The sequence below is a fragment of the Achroia grisella genome, unplaced genomic scaffold (assembly GCF_030625045.1).
Source record: "Achroia grisella isolate CSIRO2021 unplaced genomic scaffold, CSIRO_AGI_Agris_v1 utg1186, whole genome shotgun sequence".
In the NCBI taxonomy this organism is placed as follows: Eukaryota; Metazoa; Arthropoda; class Insecta; order Lepidoptera; family Pyralidae; genus Achroia; species Achroia grisella.
In genome coordinates this window covers 4679285-4703862 of record NW_026712592.1, presented here as the reverse complement: position 1 = coordinate 4703862, position 24578 = coordinate 4679285, and the positions used below count along the sequence as shown (strand labels likewise).

The 24578-nt window shown below is 34.8% G+C and overlaps 2 protein-coding genes across 2 annotated transcripts; one reads left to right on the top strand and one right to left on the bottom strand.

Moving 5' to 3' along the window:
• Positions 1 to 734: 734 nt before the first annotated feature.
• On the bottom strand, positions 735 to 6371 carry LOC131854511 (uncharacterized). The gene has a single exon (XM_059205642.1). It carries the CDS (start codon positions 6369 to 6371, stop codon positions 735 to 737), a length of 5637 nt encoding a protein of 1878 aa, XP_059061625.1.
• Positions 6372 to 7151: 780 nt separating this feature from the next.
• On the top strand, positions 7152 to 13276 carry LOC131854510 (uncharacterized). Its single transcript, XM_059205641.1, has 7 exons — positions 7152 to 7158; positions 8235 to 8417; positions 9244 to 9297; positions 10088 to 10213; positions 10625 to 10783; positions 11676 to 11777; positions 13080 to 13276. The coding sequence occupies exons 1-7, from the start codon at positions 7152 to 7154 to the stop codon at positions 13274 to 13276; spliced, it is 828 nt and encodes a 275-aa protein (XP_059061624.1).
• Positions 13277 to 24578: the final 11302 nt, after the last annotated feature.

The following is a 24578-nucleotide window of genomic DNA, read 5'->3' as shown; positions in this document are numbered from 1 at the left end:
CAAACAAGCTATATGTCCACCTAACGACAAGTATGTACTCGTACATGAACAGTGCTATGGACATTAACTCACCATGGACGGCGCACGTGGTAACTGTGTGATAAGTGAAGGCGTGACACTTATAGTAGTTCTCTGGAATGCATTGTCATTCCAGAGAACTACTATAAGTGTCAGGCCTCCATACCCTATAATTTGACTGACTTCCAAAGCAATATGATTGATGCCTGAAATAAGTGAAATAAATTATAACAATTATAATATATTTTGTTTCAGATGGGTCACAAATAATATACTATAAGGGTGACACATTATCAGTAAATATACAATTGTATAATTTACCCGAGGTAGCAAATAGATATGTAGTTAAAGGTAACGTTAAGAAATCTTTATCTTTACATAGTCTTAATATATAGAATATTATAAACGCGAAAGTTTGTGAGTGTAAAGGATGGAACTAAAACACCGACTTATTTTCGCAAACTGAGAGCACGCACTTATTTTATATGTGACACCGAGTGTCACCGCGATCGTCAGAATCCGACTACAATATTGTGTAGAAAACGGGTAGATTTATATTAATTATACGTGTGCGCACCCTCATATATATTTATTAAAAAATGACGAACGTATCGTGTATATTTATGCATATATACGTACATATAATAATAAAATTAATTTTATAAAAAAATTGATAACGTAGTGCGTCGCCTACAATTCTGCCTCCTTAGTGCTAACTAATTAGCACTACTAACACTAGCTGGTGATAGTAAGGCGACGCGAGTGACTGGTCGACGCAGTAGTCCCGCCCGGGTGCGTACGTCTACGACGCGTACGCGGCCGTCCTCACCTGTATGACTTGAGCTGACCACTCCATGACGCCAGCATCCACGATCCAGTTTAGGGTCCACTACTACTACGTAATCACCTACCTGTAATGATCTCGACTCCTCCATCCATTTTTGTCGAGGTAGTAACGTAGGCAGATATTCCTTTATCCAACGACTCCAGAACATATCCGTAATACGTTGCGCTATACGCCAACGCTTTCGTAAACAAAGGTCAGAATCATTGAAAAGTCCATAAGTGGGACCGCTGGATGGCGTACCAATTAAAAAATGATTTGGGGTTAAAGCCTCTGGATAGTCGGGATCCAGAGAGACGTGTGTTATAGGTCGACTGTTAACCAAAGCCTCAACCTCTGTTAAGATAGTGGCTAGTGTGTCAGGATGAGGGGCTCTCTCTTTGAGAGTTACTTTAAGCGCTGTCTTAACAGTACGTATCATTCGCTCCCAAGCGCCTCCCATTTCTGGAGCGCCTGGGGGAATGAAACGCCATTCAACACCTCGTATTGTGCCATCATCACATAACAATTTAGTATTTAATTCTGCAATACTACGTTTAAGTTCAGAGTCGGCGCCCCTTAAATTAGTTCCGTTATCTGAGTAGATAACTAGAGGTAAACCCCGCCGGGCTCCCATACGACGTAAAGCCATTATTGCTGAATCACTGGACAGATCTTCAGTCAATTCCATGTGAATTGCACGTACTGTCAAGCATGTGAAGAGCATGCAATATCTCTTCTGCCTCCTGCGACAGACAGTGACTTCTATAGGTCCAAAAAAATCAACGCCAGTGTAACTAAACGGCCTCCTATTATGTTGTAGTCTCGCCGCTGGCAAATCAGCCATCCGCTGAGGCTGCGGTGCGGCGCGACGTGACCGACAGGTGAGGCACTGGGTAGACACAGTACGAACTGTTGGTCTCAATTTAAGTATCCAGTACTGTTGTCGTAACTGGTTTACAACGAGTTCGTTAGAACCATGCATAGCTTCTTTATGGTGGTGGTAGACCAGGAGCCGAGTAATTCTATGTCCGCCATCAAGTATTGCAGGTCTCAACGTAGACAGTTCTACTCCTGCCACTCTATCGATGCGACCACCGACACGCAGTACTCCTGTCTCATCGAGATAAGGACTAAGTTTTAATAATCTACTATTACGCATTATAGGTTTATTCTGTTGTAAACAAGATATTTCAACAGAGAAACTGTCCTGCTGACATTTTTTAATTAATAAAATTTCAGCTCTTTTCATTAAAGAAACATCAAACTGAATGTTTTTACGCCGACATTTGTTAATAAATAATAACACGCGGGCGGTGGCTCGCACTAATGTGATCCAATTCGAGATATTATCTTCGCTAGGCAAAGATAATTCTGAACTGTACATAACCACATTAATTGATCGTTCTTCACAAGTCACATCTTGCGATGTCTTGGAGAACTTACGATCTTTAGGCCACTCACTCTCAGGTCGCCGTAGAAAGGCAGGACCCTGGAACCACGGGTCTGAGTATGACAGTGGTGATGCATCATGTCGTGTAGCTACATCGGCTACGTTAGCATCAGACGGCACATGACGCCACTCACAGTTTTTCGTCAGCTCATCTATCTCACCGAGTCGATGAGCGACAAAAGGTTTATAATTACGCGGATCGCTACGGATCCATTGTAAAACCGTACTAGAATCTGTCCAAAAGTAACGCTTTGCTGGTTTAAAATCCTTATGATCGGTCTCAATAATATTTGCAAGGCGGGCGGCTATTACCGCTCCCTGTAATTCAAGCCTCGGTATTGAAATAGGACGGAGTGGACTCACTCTGCTTTTACTACCAACGAAACTAACTTGAACACAACAATCCGACCGAATCAATCGCCAATAAGATACGGCAGCGTATGCCTTTGTTGAAGCATCACAAAAAGTGTGGAGTTGTATGTCTACAAAATTATTATTAATACATGTAATATTCGGTAATTCATTATAGCAAAAAGTCCACTCATTACCATTAATATAACACCTAGGTATACGTAAAGAATCTAACTTCTTTAGTTCACATAACCAACTAGTAAACTGAACAAACTCTGTTGGTTGGATGTGGCATTTCCAGTCGACACCACTACGATGTACACTTTGAAATAATATTTTACCTTTAATTATACAAGGAGCAAGAAAACCATGAATATCATAAACAGACATTAATATACTAAGCATTTGAGATTTCGTAGGTGGCTCCGTGCCATTTATTATGTTTTGCGGAATACGGTTGAATGATATTTTAAAAGCAAATGCATCGTCATTAGGATACCACATCAAACCGAGAGTGCGCTCAGTTGTATTATTAGCTCCGTGTTTAAAATCAACAGCAGACTGAGTGAGCGCTCGATGCGGTATTGTGTTCAAAACCGGTTTGCTATTACTCGACCAGCGGCCTATCTCGAATCCGCCGTAACTATGTATTTCCGTAATTTCGCGAACTAATTTAATTGCTTTTTCTTCGCTGTCACACGAGTACAAACAGTCATCCATGTAATGATTGTTAATAATAACATCTACCGCTTCCGGATACAAATCCTCATATTTAAGCGCATTTTTATTTTTTATATGTTGCGCAATGAATGGAGAACAAGTTGCACCAAAAACTAAACTTTGCATGACACATATTTTTAACGGGGACTGGTCGTCTTCCCGCCATAAAAACCTAAATAAGTGTTGATCTTCAGCTCTAATACGTATACGTAAAAACATGTCCTTTATATCGCCTACTATAACATATTTATGTTCGCGGAATCGCAACATAATACCTAGTAATGAGTTATACAAATCGGGTCCAGTAAGTAAGAAGTCATTTAAACACAAGCCGTTGACCTTACCGGCACCGTCAAACACTAACCTCAGCTTACTGGGTTTGTTCGGATTTAGCACGCCAAAATGACAGAGATACCATATACGATTACCTACAAGTTCATTTTCCTTTAAAACTCGAGCATAACCATTATCAAACAACTTGTGCATCTCTGTTTTATACCTATCAGCGTACGCGCTGTCCGACTTAAATTTTCTCAATAACCCGTTCAAGCGTGATAGTGCATAGTTGTAACTATCAGGTATACATAAAACATCCTTAATGAATGGCAGTCCGACCTCCCACCTGTTACCTATGTTTCGCGCGGTCTGATCTAATATATTAACCGCTCTTAAATCGGCCGTATTCTCACGGCGTAAGGTTGATATTCCTATGCAGTCCAGTTCAAATGAATTTTTAACTAAGTTGTTTAATATAGTAATTTCACTTACCTCGTCGTTGTGTGTAACGTGGAAACTGTGCCCCTGTGTGAGTGATGAGTTCGTGCGACCATAACTACCATGTATCGACCAGCCTAAGCGACAACGCGTTGCATAGGGTTCATATTTATTACCGTGTAATATTTCTAACGGCGCTAAAAGAAAATAATTATCTTCACCTATTAACAGACGAGGCACCACGTTCTCAGTACATACAAATTGTTTTACAGATGATAAATAATCACAGTGAATATTATTTATTACAGACAAATTTTGCATAGGTAATTTTAGTTTAGATACATTACGTAAAGTTATATTATAGTTACACTTATTATAGTTACAATTATCATAGCCAGAAATATTTAAACAGACTTTAGGAGCATCAGACTGGTATACTTCTAAACCAAAAGCATCAATTAATTTAATAGAACTAGAACTTAAACTTTTAAGACCAAGTTCATTTACTAAGCCGGAATCGATCATCGATATCGAAGCACCGTCATCTAATAAGGCATAAGTACTCACTGTACCGTTGGGTCCACTTAACTTCACTTTAACTACTTTGAGTATCACATCACATGACGTCACTGTGGGGGAGCGACCGCGCCCCGGTAGCCCGGGCGCAGTCCCGTCGGTAGCGGAGTTCACATAGGCTACAGTCGCGTCGGTACTCGATGATTCATGTTGTGATGATGTCGCCATAGTGGTCACGGGCTGTGTGTCTGTATGGATGGGCTTTCTGTAATGCAACAATGTGTGATGCGCCAGCCCACAGTCGTCTATGTTACATACAGGTGCAGCGCATGACATACGATCGTGTCGCGCCAATAAACAACAATAACATAGCTTGTTATTTTTAACAAAATTCCATCGATCCTTACGCATAGCTCTTCGAAATAATCGACAATCTGGCAATAAGTGTTGTGATTTGTTGCAAAATCTACATAATTTTGATTCATTAATAGTTGTAGTTGTAAATACTTGTTTATTATAGTTGTAGCGGTAGCGATCATCTGTTCGCTTGTTATTTATTGTAGGCATGTCGGGTTTCTTTTGTTCTCGCGGCTGTGATAGACCGAGAGCCGACGTCATTTCAGCCTCACGTTTTAAAAAAGATGCATATAACATTAGTTTTGGTGTATCATCTGTCAAGCGATCAAATGCATAATCAGTGAATTTACTAATTAATATACTTGGTAATTTCGATGATATTGCTGACGCGAGCTCTGGGCTGCGTAAATAATCATGCAGATTCATTGCGTTGAGTGTAGCAATGCAATTATTAATTTTTATTGAAAAATTAACTATATCTTGTTGATAATGAGTAGGTAAAGATGGTAACTTTTTTATCTGTGTAGTTACATGGTGAATAATAATATCGGAACGGCCAAACCTCAGTTCCAGCGCAGATATGATGTCGCCGGGTGACGTGTTTCCGATTAACAGATCGGTGACTGCCTCCTTAGCATCACCTCTTAGTGCACGGCGTAACCTCCACAGGTTCTCCGAATCACTAAACTGACACACGCGAGTGGACTCCATGTATGCACTTTTAAAATGTAACCACTCCATGCAATCGCCAAAATAAGTGGGTAATTCCCTCGGTGTGGCGAGACGGGTTAGTAAACGCTCATCCTGGTGTGATGACGAGTTCACCATCATATCCTTCAGTATGTGTGCTAGCTGCAGAATACTATCTTCTCCATTGACTGGTGCAGGGCGGCTATGTTGTGGACAATCGGTTGCCGGCACTGCTTGCATCATCGGTGCCGTGTTCAACTCCTGATCAGCGTTACACGGCGGTTGCACATTACTCTGTTCCAGCCAGTCTTCAACATGGGAATGAATATGTGGGTCATATACTGAAGCGTGCTTAGAAGAGTGAATGGACCTTCTGCTGCCATCCGTGATGATGGCCAGGTTAGCTTCCAGCTCCTTATCAATCAAATCCAGTTGAATTTTTGCCTTTGCACGGGCAGCCTCCAGTTCCAACTGTTTTCGTTTGATCTCTGACGCCTTTGATGACGTAACTGACGGATCCCGTAGAGGACGTTGCGATGACATATTTTGCTGCATGAAGAGCTCCTTTTCTCCACGTAGCGATATATTACTCCGTACCGTGCTACGCGGCGGAATTACAGCGGCGGTGTCTTTAGCGAGCACATGCTCCGAAGCACATTCTAACCTATCGGTCAGTCTATGGCGTTCTTTGTACGATATTATTTTATCGCGCGGCGGTGTATTGAACATTATTCTGGTTCAGATTTGGCGAGAAGGATCAGCTTTGTAAAGGATGGAACTAAAACACCGACTTATTTTCGCAAACTGAGAGCACGCACTTATTTTATATGTGACACCGAGCGTCACCGCGATCGTCAGAATCCGACTACAATATTGTGTAGAAAACGGGTAGATTTATATTAATTATACGTGTGCGCACCCTCATATATATTTATTAAAAAATGACGAACGTATCGTGTATATTTATGCATATATACGTACATATAATAATAAAATTAATTTTATAAAAAAATTGATAACGTAGTGCGTCGCCTACAGTGAGTATGGATGTTTGTTACTATTTCACGCAAAAACTACTGAACGGATTTTGATGAAATTGTACAGTAATATAACTTATGCATCAGAATAACACATAGGCTATATTTTATATTGAAATTTAACGCGGGTAAAACCGCGGGGCACATCTTGTATCATATAAAACAAAGTTGCCGCCACTGTCTTTACACTTATATCTTTAAGTTACTCAAGGAATTTTAATTCAGATTTCAGTAATAGATAGCGATTCAAGGCGAAAGTTATTTTTGCCAGTTTATTAAAGTGTAGCGCTTTACTAGTAATAAATAAATGTAATATTACACTTTAGCATTAACAGTTTACCAGTACAAAATTATAATAAACAACTTATAATGAGAAAATACATAGTACAGGTATTATATATATTATCATTTTTTATCAAAAAATAACAGAGGAAATCGCGAGAAATAACTAGTATTATCAGTTTTTTGTTGAATGAATGGTATGTTTAAATGCCTATTCGATTATTTGGCTCAGGATGACATCGTGAGGACTGTTGCTCTTACTTCATAAAACTAAGTAGAAAAGTCTGATGTCAGCTATAGTTACATTCTGCGTAAGCCATAGAGAGATCTCCATGATTGTCGTTGCGGTTGTTTTTATACAGCTGAACAAACAAGTCTGTATACAGACTTTAGTTTATTGGTTGTGGGTGACAGTTACGTACTCATTCACTAAATCAAAGACCGTTAGACCAGATCCCATTGACCTTATCACAGCGTTATATAAATAGAATGTTATTTTTAGTGAGATATTACAGTTCTTTCTATATTTTTCAATTGTTAAAACGCAATTTTGTAGTCAAAATATTTGTTCTAAAGTAGTTTACTATATACTTGTAGTTTAACACATCTTATATACATGACAGAACAGAACTTACACTTCAGTTCTGTTCGGAAAAGTTTCGACACTCTTCACTCTCACTAGAGCTCTTTTATTTCTAAACATCATTCAGAGAAGAGTCAAAATTCTATTAGACTTGATTATCTTTAACTTTTCTAAATTCTTAATTTTGACCGTCAGGTGTGGTATCATTGGATCATTAGAAGTCGCTTGTAATTTCAAGTTACCGGGAGTGTGTTTCTGCTCTATTGTTTGTTATATAATTATTTGTTATTCCGTAATTTATTTATTCAAATTCAAAATTATTTATTCATGTAGGACGTTTTAGCCGCTTATGAACGTCAAGTCTTTTACATTATGATTTTAATTATTTACCCTACCGTCCAGTTCCGTATTGACCATGTGCACGGCCACAATGCCCGAGTCAGTCGCCGTCTAGCATACTCAACTATACGGGAACCCACACTAATATTACAAATAGTAAATATTTTACAACCAGCACTTATTCTATTTTTAATAATGATATTACTAATAATACTAGTTTGGATATACATTGTTAAACATTATATGAGCTATATTTTCATTAAAATAATAAGGATTGCAAAAATATAACCGAAAATATAAAAAAATCCTCTTCTGACTATCTATATCACATCAAAACTAAAATATTTTCAGACGGTACTATATATATAAAAGATGAATGGCTTGAAGGTACGAGTACATCAGTTACGATCAGAGATTCCTTATCACATAGTGATAATAAAGTTTATCATCTATTATTGTTGAGAGCCGACCGAACAATATGTGCTGAAAGGAGATTATTCCGTTTAAACTACAAGTCGTCATGGTGGACGCATAGTAAGTAAAACTAGATTACGATATTCATAGTTGTATAGTTGTATCATATTATATCAAAGTACATATAATTGTAAACACAATGAAATTTTAAAAAGTCTTTACATTGTCTCGTATACTATACTTAAGAATTAACAACAAGTCATGGTGGCGAATAGAATTCATCATGTACAAAGTAAAAGTCCACATGGACCTGGTTGATACCCAAAAAATAGTGAACAGTTTGTTGAAATTCATTCATTCACTAGAGAGTCGAATTTGTATTATATTTTGTTCTGAGAAACAATGTTTTATTTTTGAGTAATTATTATTAAATATTATTAATAATTAAATTATTTTTAAAGACTTCATAAAGACTGTAATTGGTAAAAAGACAGTGTCCTGTTCAGTCTCCATCGATGTCTCTCGGGTAAAAGACACCTTCAGCCGATTCGTTTTAATAATTGTCGCACCTGCCTGTGAACATGGTATACCCTTTTGGGGAGCCAGTGGGAGATTATAGGATGCTAATGAAGTCAGTAATTTAACAATTAGTAACTAGAACGGATTCCAGGTAGACCTGACCACGAACTCCCCTAAGTTGCACGCTCCCATACACATGCATGAATAGGTACACACATGTATATATTAGCGTTTTCTACTGTTGTTAGTTTGTTTGGTGTACCGTTGTTCACTTTAAAAGTAAAGGAAAACAGTAACATAACATAACAAAAAATATTTTAATGTATGTACCATTATACCTAAGATTTCAAATTGATTTCAAAGATTGTGTTCTGACTTTGTCATAAAAATTGTAATAATTATGATCTGTGTATTATATATATTTTAGGTCCTTCATCACACTCGTATTCATGTGGTATATATTTTCAATACAAATGTGATGGTAAGTACCCGCCTAATAACGATAAATTATTTTAATTATACAACATTTCTATGTCAACAATACTCTATTCCCCAATACAAGGAAGAAAATGTGCTATAGAATACAAGTAGGTGAATATTGTCTATAAGAATCCGTTCTATTTTAATCTATCATTCCAAATCTTTCGAATGAATCTCGATGACCACTGCAGAATTATATTAACATTACTTTATTTATTAATAAAATACATTTTTGTTAACAACAACATATGACAACCATGGTCTATGTACATGAACATCACGTCATCATACGATGTCCGTACTATCTACCACTGATGCGTTACCACTTCGGAGGATTCAGATTTAGCCGCTTTAGCCGCTGTAATTTTACTGACAGATCTCATCTTAAAACTAAAACACAACATACAAGCTACGGTTGGAGTTTCACAAATGCGTATCGATTGTAGTTAAAGTAATTAATTATTACTAATATAATAAATATTATACATATATACTTACAATATACAGGGTTAATCGCAATGAGTACTACAAGCGTAGGTCAGGTCGAGTAACAAGTAAAAAGTGGAAACCAATAAAGTAAATTATTAATTTTAAACTAAATTAATCACGTACCTGCAGTTTATATGAAAGTATTCAATTATATTTTTATTTTTTTTAGTTTTCTTCTTGCAATCTAAATTATTACAGTACCCTAAATACTATCTATTAACTTTCGGTGTAAAATTAAGTCTACTATTAACCTTATATAGCGTAAATAAACTATTATTTATTGTATCAATACTTATATTCAGCCCCACCTCGATCCAATTCACAATACCTAGAGAAAAAAGAAGGATCTAAATATAAACATAAATGCAAACGTAATGGAAGAAGTACAATTGCTTGGTGGCACTACACAAGTAACAATCAGTCATTGGGTAAGATCGTTTATTCCAAATAACTAACAAAAGAATAAAGTTTTCGGATCGATTCTATTTGCTTGTGTACGGATTCTGATAATACTACGAGTAGATAGCATCTTTAGATATTGTTTTATTTTGAATTTTTGTTATCTATTCTTTTTCTATTTTCTTTAATGTAACTAAACAACAGTCGGCACAGACACGTGCAATGCACAGGATCTACAACCATTGAGACATAGTTTTATAACTCAATATAATAAACGAATCCCACTCGGCTGGACTGTATTGCGGAAACTATGTTACATTTTCCATTCATAATTTATTATTTATTTATTATTAAACCAGAAACGGTTTACTAAACATTAGTTATTTTAGAAAGTTACATGGAGAGTGGTTTCAGCTAGCTTAGTAAATTATTGCTTTTAGTTCTAGGTTATGCGGAAAATCCATATAGTGACTATGATTTGGAAATCTCCATGGATGTACAAGTGTTTGATAACAATACGATCATGATGTGCAGACAAAATTCATACGACGGCTATGTTGAAAACATCACAGTGTTAAATGTAAAATCTGCAAATTCGGGTATGTTAATCTTAAAAGGTAATATTTGTATCAACTAACAGCTTACTGACTCAACGAGGTAAAGTTTGTACGAAGTACTGCTGTTACATCCCTGTGTCCCTCTTCAGCCACCAAACAGATTGCTTTGTCTTCATCTCATGATCGTCATAGATGTGATCTTTCTACGAAACTAGATGAGATGAAACGTAGTAGTCAAATTACGGGGTAGTGTACCAACCTATTGTAATATTATATATTAACAATAACATTTTTAAATTTCATTAAATTGAACAGTCGCGAGTACCAACCTTTTCCAATTTGTAAGTTCCTAATAAATATTAAATTGTTCTTCAAGAAATAAGTTTTATTTTTATTTTTTATTCGTGTGGATGTACGACGCCTTGTCCTCTGGAAATAACACGCAGGAGTGATGTGATAAAGTGCATGTTCATTGTTCAACCGACTTATTGTTGCCACTTAACATTAGGTGGGCAACAGCCAGATTATTTGGCATTCCATTATCTGCATCAAATAAAACCCATACAATAATATAGGTCACGCAGTATATTAGAATTACGACAATATTGTAACGCAGTTACAGTCAGCAGTCTAGTTCAGTACAAAATTTAGTAGTATAGGTGTTACACAAAATACCTTACTGAGACATAATACTATTATAACTAGTAGTAGTAGTGGCCCATTGGTCGAAATTCCACATTAAGTAATTTATTTCAAAGCCTATAAATGAAATAATAATAATATATAATAAAATCAGTGAGAGTAGCTCTTCTTGCGTTGTCGTTGAACGTAGTGCATACTCGTACATATATTTGTTAATAATTACGTGCACTCGGTGAAGAATCTGTGCAGCGCGTGTCACCTACTGTTAACTGTCTAATATCTATCGTTACAGACGAAGTAGAAAAGAAAACAACAAACGATCACAATGTATACTATACATCCAACGAACAACAATATATATATTGTCCAGGAAATTATTTATATCAAGTAGATGGTAAGTACATAATGAATACATATTTCAGAACACGTTACAATGTTTAATTTAATACACTTAAATAGTTTAAACAATTTAAATTTAATTTGTAAATGTTTTATAATCACAACTTCACATATACGCCATATAAAATATATATATGTATTTAAATTAATAGTACTTCTAGCACTGTGAAATTATTTATATCAAGTAGATGGTAAGTACATAATGAATACATATTTCAGAACACGTTACAATATTTAATTTAATACACTTAAATAGTTTAAACAATTTGAATTTAATTTGTAAATGTTTTATAATCACAACTTCACATATACGCCATATAAAATATATATATGTATTTAAATTAATAGTACTTCTAGCACTGTCAGTAGTCGAACTATAATAGCCATCTATACTTACCGATTTCAACGTGTTTGACAATAAAGGAAAAGTTCCACTCTCCACGTTGTGTATAAGGCAGCATATTTTTGGGTGCCCTATACACATATATCTTCGAAGGTTAGAGGTTTAAAGATATACGACATAATATCGTTTTAGTTAAAAAAGTTACATACTTTGTTGTTGTCAGTTTTTTAGCAATCGAATCCTTCATCTGTGTATCTACAGTACTATTTGATCCAAAATTTTGCTCCGAATGTTTAGCAATGTGTTTTGTCACTGAATATATTTATTATTTACTCAGTGATCAATTGAATATGAACGTAATAAATAGGCAGACAGCATATTCTAAAAAAGGTTATTTTGCTTCTCACGACAGAGTCGTGGCCTAATGCTTTACTACACCGACTTAGAAACCAATGGTTTTGGGTTCAAATTTGACCAACATCAACATAAAGTGTGTCCATTTATATTTCGGACTGACAATTCGTTGGTGGAAACACCGATAACAAACCATACCAATCTGAGAAACGCCTGTATGCTTGCCTCCTCTCGCCACTACATTCCATCTAAACATATCAAGTGTTGCGTTCACTATGACGTTAGCAATTCCGAATGTCTCTGACTACAACAATAAGTATACCTACTACCCGACTATGTTATAACACAGTCGGGTAGTTTTTACAACTTATTATTAGTCTCCATATCAAAAAGACAATATTATTAAATTTACTTTTTACTTCAGCTTATCGCGGATATTTTAACTAATTTACACAAGCTTTCCGCAGAAATTAGTATGTTAGTGGATTAGTCTGTTGAGGTTATCGCGAAAACAGAGAAACCCGGCAGATACTTTGTTTTGTAATGTGTATAGGAGACACTGTTTATAATGAATAATTCACGTAATATCTCTCTTTTCAGCAAACAACATAGTTACCATGACCAGAACAATAAAGCCATACGACAGCAATCAGACAATAATATTGACACAACACGATAATAATACAAAATTGTATTGTGTAAATTATGCATGGATGTATCAAACTAAATACAAATGTGAGAGGGAAATACTGAATAAATATATTTTTTACATAACAAATTACAATATGGGTATGTAAAAATCTAATACGTAGGTACTGAATACTAGACCTGCTAATATGTATTAAAATAATAACGACAAAAGTACCCTGTATTTTAACCCCATCTAGTATATCCGTAGGCTACTACGCTACTGTACTGACTGTAATTGTTGTTTTATGTATTTAGAATAAAAAACAAGCTGACGGCTCGTCAAATGATAAATGGCGGCATGGCAATGACCTATATACGAGTATATCACAGAACAGCACCACAGATATAACGTTATCACGTGACTCCCGTGGTACCTCACGTCCCATACGTTGTCTAAAGTCCTATGATGTCATGCCCGTACTCTGTAATATCACTACTTTATTCTCGTCCCTGATATATAAAGTAGTTTCCTGGCTGAAATGGGTGAGACAGAGGTACGCACGCGGATGATTTTGTACAGAGTCCACATCGGTACACGGTTTTGTTTGTATCTACGTAAAGAATTATATGAACTGGTATGATAAATGAGCTGACGGCCCATTACATTATCATGTGATGATGTAATGGGCCGTCTTATTGGCTTACCGAGGAAGACTTTGTACGAAGTACCTCTTTCCATGACCACCATCGATGTCACTACAATATGAATATGAACTGATGACGTATTAATGTCATCAGTTTGGATATTATATTAACAATAACATTAAAAATTCCATTAAATTCGCAGTCACGAGTAGCATCCAACGGAAGATCCTAATAAATATTAAATTGTATTTCAACAAATAGGTTTCTATTTATTTTTTATTGATTGGATGTACGACGAGTCTTTTCGAGAGTCCAAAGCTCTCGAAAAGACACGCAGGAGTGATGTCAACCGACTTATTGTTGCCACTAAACTTCAAGTTGGCCACAGCCAGCTTGCTTGGTATTTATTATTTAAAAGAGACACACAAGTTTCTTGCTTATTCTTCTTATGATAAGACAACTTTCCAAATGAGCGGTGGATTAAAAACATTGTTATTATTATTAACTATTTAAAAGCTTTATATAAGTTTATCTGAATAAAGGATTTTCCATTTTATTTTATTCGATTATCTATTGTACATCAAATAAATCCCATACAGATCATGCACATTATATCTACTAGTCTATTACAGTTACAACAATATTGTAACCTGTAAGCAGTCTAGTTCATTACAATAATTAGTAGTACAGGTGTTACACAAAATACTTAACTGGCACATAATACTATTGTGGCCCATGTGTACCTGTGGCCCATTGGTCGAAATAGATGAATTAATAATCTATACATCTACACATATAAATAAAATTAGAGTGTCTGTTTGTAATATTGAAATAACCGTATTTTACTACATGCATATGAATATAAATATGGCACATACACCAAAATAACATTTCTTACAATTTTTTTCTGTCTGTCTATCTACCTGTTTGTTGCCGCTAATCTCTGAAATGGCTTGGGCGATTTTGACGGGACTATTTTGGCAGGTAGCTGATGTAATAAGGAGTAACTTAGGCTACCTTTATTTTAGAAATATGCTTTTTTTTAATAAACTTAAATTCCACGCCAGTACAGCCGCGGGTACAGCTAGCTGTATAATAAAATCAGTGAGAGTGGCGTCTTCTCACGTTGACGTTGAAATAGTAGTGCACATACATATAGTTGTCAATAATTACGTGCACTCGGTGAAGAATCTGTACAGCGTGTGTCACCTACTGTTAACTAACATCCTCTAATATCTATACTTACAGACGAAGTAGAAGAGAAAAAAATAAACGGCCATCATGTATACTATACACCCAACGAACAACAAAATATATCGTGTCGAGGAAATTATTTGTGTCAAGTAGATGGTAAGTAGGTAACTAATGAATACATATTTTAGAACACTGAACTAGTTTAAATAATTCCGTATTAATTTGTAACTGTATTATAATCACGACTTCATATATACGCCATATAAATTATATATAGTACTATATATTTGAATTAATAGTACCTCTAGCACTACCAGTAGTAGAACTATAATAGCTATCTTTACTTTAATATATATACTTACCGATTACAATATGTCTGATAATAAAGGAAAAGTTCCACCCCCACGTTGTGTATAACGCAGCATATCTTCGCTGCCCTATACACATACACATATACCTTCGAATATTAAAGTCGCTATAAAACGATACTGTCCCGTATGGCTTTATGGCTTAAAGTATTTACTCAATGATTCGCTGAATATAGACGTAATAAATAAACAGACAGCGTTGTTTCGTATGTTGATTTTTACTACAGAGTGTCGTGGCCTAATGGTACATCTACACCGACTTTGAAACCAATGGTTATGGGTTCAAATCTGGCCAACATCAACATAAATTGTGTCTATTTATATTTCCGACCGAAAATTTGGTGAAACACCGATTACAAACCATATCAATCTGAGAAACGCCTGTATGCTTGCCTCCTCTCGCCACTACATTCCATCTAAACATATCGTAGACAATTCCGAATGTCTCTGACTACCGCAATAGGTATAACACAGTCGGGTAGTATTTACAACTTATTATTAGCCTCCATATAAAAATGATAATATTATTTAATTCACTTCCCGCCCCAACTTCTCTCGGATATTTTAACTAATTTACACAAGTATTCCTCTGAAATTAGTATGTTAGTGGATTACATAAAAATACCCCATTAAAATCCATACTGTATATGTATAGTTTCCGAGGTTAATGCGAAAACAAAGAAACTCGGCAGGGATTTTATTTTGTAATGTATATAGGAGACACTCTTTATAATGAATAATTCACGTAACATCTTTCTTTTCAGCAGACGACATAGTTACCATGACCAGAACAATAGAGCCATACGACAGCAATCAGACAATAATATTGACACAACATGATAATAATACAAAATTGTTTTGTATAAATTATACATGCATGTATCCAAATAAATACCAATGTAAGAGGAAAATACTGAATAAATATACTTATTACTTAAAAAATCACAATATAGAAAATACAGGTATGTAAAAATGTTTACATACTGAACACCTACTAGTATATACGAAAATAATAATAACCGTACTTTGGATTTTGACCTCATTTAGTATATCCGTAGGCTGTATTGACTGTAATTGTTGTTTTATATACTTATCTCATCGAATAGTAAATGGCGGCAAAACAATAACCTATATACGAGTATATCATAGAACAGCACCACAAATATAATGTTATCACGTGACACCCGTGGTACCTCATGGCGTTGTCTAAGATATCATGCCTCCATACTCTGTAATATCACTACTTTATTCTCATCCCTCAGCCATAATGTAACTCCCTATTTGAAATAGGTGAGACAGAGTGAGTGGTGAGCACGCGGACGATTTTGTACAGAGCCCACCTCGGTGCACGGTTTTGTTTAGTAACGAGTTAAATGGTAAATGAGCTGACGGCCCATGTGATAGTCAGCAGTAACCGTCACCTATAAACATGAACGGTACCACAAACGTTGCGTCAACTTTCCTATTATCTTGCCTGTTCGGTTGTGATGTACTTATACCTATTCTAATATAAACATATTGTTTAAGTGAATTTAGAGAAATATATAAAAAGAAAAGAAACTGGAACTACTTCTTGTAATCATACCAAACTACGTAATAATTGTACTCTATACTCGTATCTACTTCCATAGAAAATGCTGAAACACTTACCTGGCTCATTATATTTAAATAATTTGTATTTTTTTAAATCATTATGTAATCTGTATATATGGAGGTATGGTACTGTTTTGTTAAGATAGTCATTTAATTGTTAAATAACTTTAAAAGTTAAAGATAAGCTAAAACAAAAAATATAAAATCTATCTGTAAACTGGCAATGTCACATCAATGAGGGTGACCGATTTCGGTCTGGTCTCAACTGGTTTATTGTAATGACTAGTTGATATAAAATAAGTGCATACAATGTACGTAAATTGTACAGGTGTTGTAAATAAAATTTCAAACTACCCTGTATGTGTATAATATTCGTTTCGAATGCGATATTTATTTATGTTATATTTTTATATGATAAACGAACCGAAACGATACTGAAACCTTTAAGAAAAGAGCTTATTCATTTTTAAAAGGCCGACAACGCCTTTTAAATCACCTGCTGTTAAGGGTGCTCATGGGCGGCGGTAATCACTTACCATCAGATGATCTGCAAACTCGTTTGTACGATGTTCTATAAAAAAATATATGACTTCATCACTGATGTGTAATGACAGTATCTGCCTCAGTATCTGTCCACTTGCACGTTAATTTCATTATTAAATACCTAATGTCGTGAAGCCATTAAATATAAGAAGAAGATTTTAGTTACATTTTATTTGTCAAATAGTCGTGTACAATTTTTAGTTTATTAAAGCCTAATAATGGGTAAATCTAGTTTTAATTAATAAGTCAATACTATATTCATATCAATTTAATAAACTAATAATTACTTATAATCTATAATGGATAAGTATCTAAGACCCGAAAGATTCGATGCAGATCCGTCAGCAAATATTGATCAATCTCCGCTATGGATACATTGGAAACAAACTTTTGAAAATTTTATTAGTGCTATAAATACTAAGGATAATCCTATTACTTCAGAGCAGCAATACCAAGTACTCGTCAATTACTTATCGCCGATTCTTTATGCACATATCAAAGAATGTAACAACTACACTACAGCGATTCTTAAATTAAATCAATTATTTACAAAACCTGTAAACGAAATCTATTCAAGACATCGTCTTATGAAGCGATATCAGCAATCCGGTGAGTCAGTTCATCAATATATACAAGCTCTTAAACTAACAACAAAACTAAACAGCAGAACAGAATGAAAGTGAATACATAAGAGACGCTTTCATAGGCGGACTGGTGTCACCTGTAATACGTCAAAGACTGTTAGAAAATAGTACTTTAACCCTAGATGCGGCCTTCCAGCAAGCTCAATCACTGGAGTTAGCAGAAATTCATAATCAGAATTATCTACGTGACACTAATCTTGTAATAAATAATACAAATAATTGTTCGAATATTCCAGTTTTAAAGGATTCTATGTCTGCTGACAATAAGAATACTGATGTCACCGTTGCTGCAACACAGCTAGTAGGCAGTACAGCTAGTTTTATTGACAAACGACTGGTTAACCACTATGATTTAATTAAAACACCATATCACCAAAAGATAACAATGGCCAAGTCAAACCTTATATCACATATAAAAAGCAGATGTGCATTAACTATAGAAATACAAAAACAAAAGGTGGAAGTCAATCTTATGGTGATGGAAGGATTATGTTCTGATGTTATTCTCGGTCGTCATATGTTAAGTGAACATAAATCATTAGAAATGCAATTTGGTGGTTTTAAACCCTCGCTTCAATTATGTACTCTTATAGAAGCCAAAATAAAACCTGTTAGCTTATTCAGTAATTTACTACCTTTCGAGAAACCTATTGCGATTCGATCTAGGAAACAGTCAGAGATGGATCAAAAATTTATAGATGAAGAGATACAAAAGTTATTAAAAGATAAAATAATTGAACCTAGTCAGTCTCCATGGCGAGCACAAGTCCTTGTTACTAGTAGTGAACACCATAAAAAACGTATGGTTATAGATTATTCACAAACAATAAATAGATTTACTTTATTAGATGCATATCCACTCCCTTCTATTGAAGATGTTATAGCTAAGGTATCTAAACATAAAATATTCAGTAAAATAGACCTTAAAAGCGCGTATCATCAAGTACCTATATTGGAAAGCGAAAAATCATATACTGCCTTCGAAGCAGGAGGAAATTTATATCAGTGTCGACGAATTCCGTTTGGTGTCACCAATGGAGTAGCCGCATTTCAACGTGCAATTAATAATATCATAAAATCAGAGCAATTAGAAGGAGTTTATGCCTATCTCGATGATATCACGATTTGTGGGATAAATCAGGCTGATCACGATGAAAAACTTAAAAAATTTGAAGAGATTTCTACAAAATATAATCTTACATTAAACGTGACAAAAAGTGAATTTTCAAAGACTACTATAAATCTTCTGGGATACAACATATGTAGCGGAGTGATTAAACTTGATCCGGAACGTTTACGCCCTCTCCTAGAACTACCAATTCCTACTGATTCTGTTTCTTTCCGACGAGCACTAGGTATGTTTGCGCACTATGCTAAATGGATTCCTAAATTCTCATACAAAATACAACCATTTGTCAATCATAATACATTTTCGCTTACGGAGGACGCTATAAAAGCATTTGAAAATCTTAAAATAGAGATAGCTAAATCTACAGTAGCTGCTATTGAAAGCGGCATACAAATGACTGTAGAAACTGACGCTTCAGATTACGCTATTGCAGCTACGTTATCTCAAGAAGGTCGGCCAGTAGCTTTCTTTTCAAGAACACTTTCTGCTACCGAAAGGGGTCACCCTGCTATTGAAAAGGAGGCTTCGGCAGTTGTAGAAAGTTTGAGAAAATGGAGACAATTACTAATAGGACGAACATTCAAACTGATTACAGATCAACGTTCAATATCATTCATGTTTAACCAGCAACATACATCAAAGATCAAAAATGAGAAGATACAGCGTTGGCGTCTTGAATTAAGTAGTTACAACTTTGACATCATATATCGACCGGGAAGAGAAAATGTCGTGGCCGACGCATTGTCACGAGCAAATACTGTCATAGCTTCGACATCGAGAAATTTATTAATGGATTTATGTACATAACAGTCTTTGTCACCCGGGTATTACACGGATGGTACATTGGGTAAGAACTAAAAATTTGCCCTTTTCTGTTGAAGAAATCAAACGCATAAATACATTATGTCCCGTATGTGCTGAAATTAAACCTAGATTCATAAAATCTTCTGGGACTTTAATAAAGGCTACTACACCATTTGAGCGAATTTCAATGGACTTTAAGGGGCCTCTTCCAAGTAGAACTCAAAATAAGTATATTCTAACTGTAGTACACGAATATTCTCGTTTCCCATTTGCCTTCCCATGTCCAGATTTAACAGCTGAAACCGTTAAAAGAAAATTAACTCAATTATTTGCAATCTTTGGAGTACCCACCTTTGTGCATTCTGATCGAGGAACATCCTTTACCTCATCAGAATTAAAGGAATTTTTATGTAGCTTAGGAGTAACTACAAGTTATTCATCACCTTATAATCCTCAAGGAAATGGCCAAACAGAGCGTTATAATGGGATTATTTGGAAAACTATTCAACTATCACTTATGTCTCTTAAGCTACCTATAAGTGCTTGGGAGTCAGTTATTACTCAGACATTACATTGCATTCGTTCATTATTATGCACCAGTACTGGGTGCACACCCCACGAGAGAATGTTTTCTCATCCACGAAGGTCATCCAATGGCCAATCAATGCCAACATGGCTAACGGAAGGAAGTACAGTGTTCATGAAAAATCTTGGGAGGAAGAGTAAGTACGATCCGTTTGTAGAAGAAGTAGAGGTACTTAATGTAAACCCACATTATTCTCAAGTGCGTTTGCAGAATGGTCGAGAAACTACAATTTCAAATAGGTACTTGGCCCCAGCTAATCCTCCTTTGTTAAATGAACCTGTAAGAGAACAGAACCCGAACGCAGAAACTGAATCAATTAATGCTGATCAATCTACTGCTGACCAATTTCTAACAGATCAATCTCCCGCAGAAGAATCTCCTACTAATCAATCTCTTACAGATCAATTTCCTGCACTTCCATCCCCTGCTGAGGCAAATATATCTTCACGTCGTTCCACCAGGCTACGTCGCCCACCTAATCGGTTCCAAGATTATCAAACAGATTTCTAAGGCACGGGTGAATGTCGTGAAGCCATTAAATATAAGAAGAAGATTTTAGTTACATTTTATCTGTCAAATAGTCGTGTACAATTTTTAGTTTATTAAAGCCTAATAATGGGTAAATCTATGTAGTTTTAATTAATAATTCAATACTATATTAATATCACCTATATCTAAATAAAAGCTGTACAGTACATTTACTGTATACCTACGTGTAAGACTTGTTAATTTATAAATGTATTTTTATAAACTACATGTTTTAATGCTTTATTTACCGTGTCTAAAAAGATCTTTAAAAAATATAATATGTGTCATAAAAGAAAGAAGTATTTACGTATTTATAATTTCATGTATGTTACATTTAATCTGTGCTAAGTACCTATATCGTTTTTGTTATGCACGTATTGTATATTGTTATTATCTGTTTGTAGATGTAGTCGTTATACTATTAATCATCTGTGGGATCAGTATAATAATCGAAATTATTACAATATCAATACTATGTTGGAAACATCGAGATATAAGAAACTCTCAGCTCGCCTCTTCACCGGAAGAAAACTTTTACGTAAGTCGTTTTCAATTGACTACCTACATATGAATGGGTACTACTATCAACACACACTATAGGTAAATTTCATTGCTTACCTCACACTGAACCACATGTTCTCTCCATATTAAGTATGTGAATATGACAAACTACATTTTATAAATTTCAGGATTTAATTTGACTATTTTATATCTATTACTGTTGTACTAATATAATTTACTATTATAAAAATATGTTATAGTGGAAATCACGAGGTATGACCATCAATGGTAAACAACTTGTTAGTCTCGTCTCGTTTCGCAGGCGATAACTTGTTCTTCGCTTCCATAGCAAACAACGCTTGGAGCATTGTTGACATGATGAAGGCAAATCCTGATATTGTACTGCTTGTTTAATTATAAATATATCGAAAACACAACTGAGGACCAGTACTGCAAAAGTATCAATCGCTGGACACCAGTGTCGTGGTCGACCAAAGCTTTATGGTTCGCTAAGATTTAGATTATTTTTCTGTGAAGATGTGGCTTGTTCAAACTCAGCATAGAGAAGTTTGAACGAGAGGCAAACAGTAGGATACAAATTAGGCTATATTATACAATATTTGCATTGTTCAGACTCCGACAAGTGGCCACTTTACAAACTGCACTCAATGCGTATCATGGGTTTATTTCTTCTGTATTGCGTTATGGATTGCTAATCTGGGGCAACTCATGTGACATAGATAGAGCTTTTAAAGCTCAAAAAATATGTATTAGAGCCCTTTGCAATGTCGGATGCAGAGAATCATGTAGACCTCTATTTAAGAAACTTGGTATTCTTCCTTTGCCTTGTATGTATATACTTGATATCTGCACGTTTGTGAAACAACATCCAAACTTGTTTAGCACACATGATCAGATAAAAGACTGTCTCAGATCACAGAGAAGAAATAAAATATTGGTACCAAAGAGCAATTTGACGCTTTACCAAAGGAATGTATCATTTATGGCACAAAAAATCTTTAATAAATTACCAACGGACTTGAGAAAAATGCCCCTAAATAAATTAAAAAATCGATTATATTACTGGTTGCTGGACAAGTGTTTTTATGACATCAAAGAATATTTATCTGATGATTGTTGACTTTTTTTTTTTATTACTATATAATTAGAATGGTACATAAGACATTAATTTTAAATTATAATATTATAGATTATTCCATTTTAATATACCCAAAATTTGCATGCCCGTAAATTGAGGCAATTAAACAGTTGCCAATAATATTATTACCTGGACATATTATAATATCTAACTGTATAATACGCAAATAAATAAATTTCATTTCAATTTCATTTCATTTTATTTCATTTCATTTCAATTTCAATTCATTTCATTTCAATATGTTCTATTTTCTTTTTATTTAAAATGTATATTACAACTATGCATGCGTTGGTATTCTATAAGTATAGAAATATTAATATTATAGACATAATTGTATTTAAATACGTTAATAAGTGAAAACAAATAAATTAAATAAATAAATGGTACTTACTGTCTTATCTATTTGATTTTTTTAACAATATTTTGGTTACCTACCTACTAAACAGGAAATTTCAGACATTTTATTTTCATACCACTTATGTGGTATACAAGCCTACGGCCCATCTGATGGTAAACGGTTACTGTAGCCTATGGACATGATATAACCATGTGTATATTACACATGGTCATACACGTATCATGTCAGAAATAGCTATAAATAACAAAACTTTCGCTGATACAATTTTATTTATACTCCTACTGTTGTCTTTAGAGGTACTTTCAATTTTATGTTTTCGTTTACTCGAGAACAATTTTAAACAAATGTAGAAATAAATTACGTCCTGTACTACAATTGGAATCTCTAATTCTCAAACGATGCGTATGTGTAGCTATATTTAAAAGAAATCAAATATAATTAGGTAATCAAACGTAATATATTTTCATTACGGGTTACAAATAAATTTAGCTATACATATAATAAAACAGTAGGGATCGAATTTTTGTACGTAGAAAAAAAAGCTAAACATCCAGTCAAAGGGATGTTAGAAGTGAAATAGATTTATTTAAGATAAAACACATTTCGATTTTTTCAAATTTATTGTTTCTCTGTTTGTACAGGGTAATCTCCAAAATCTGGGAGAATTACAATGAAATTTTGCATGGAGGTAGCTTACATACAGCCCCTGTCAACATCTTAAGTAATTTTAAGAACGGAAAATTAAAGAGTTCCCATAGTTAAAAATCTATAGTAACTTATTTAGCTTGCTACAACCTACTTAAGTAAATTCATTTTGACCTAAGGCAAAGAGTGAGAACGACATGTCATTTACTAATTTTGGTGCAGTATTCCCAGACATAATAAATATGTAGATAAGTACAAATATCGATACATATTATTCTTACAAACCTGTAAAAATTCAACCCTACATCCTGGCTTTCCCAAGTCGAGAGATAAACGAGATATTCTTATTATAATATTACTTATAATAAAAGTTTTAAATTCAGTATTATTAGGTCAAACATGCTAACCAAATACTTTCGGGACCCCGCGTAACCACATAAAGAATCAATAGATAGCGCTATTCGTTAATTTAATGACTCAAGGTAAAAATAACACTTGCTGTAGCATCGTCTGGAATAGCGGCCACTTTGTTACTTGGAGATAAAACTGCCCATACGATGTTCAAAATCCCCATAGATATGGATATGAATGTACACGCTGTCTGTGGTATCTCTACACATAGTGATAAAGCGAAGGTTTTAAGAGATTGATGTTTAATAATTGGGGATGAGTTCGCTATGGTACGTCGAAAAGTAGTAAACGGTTCATAGAACCCTCAAAGATATTTGCAAAATTACCAACCAATGAGTTGTTATGGGATGATGATGATTAA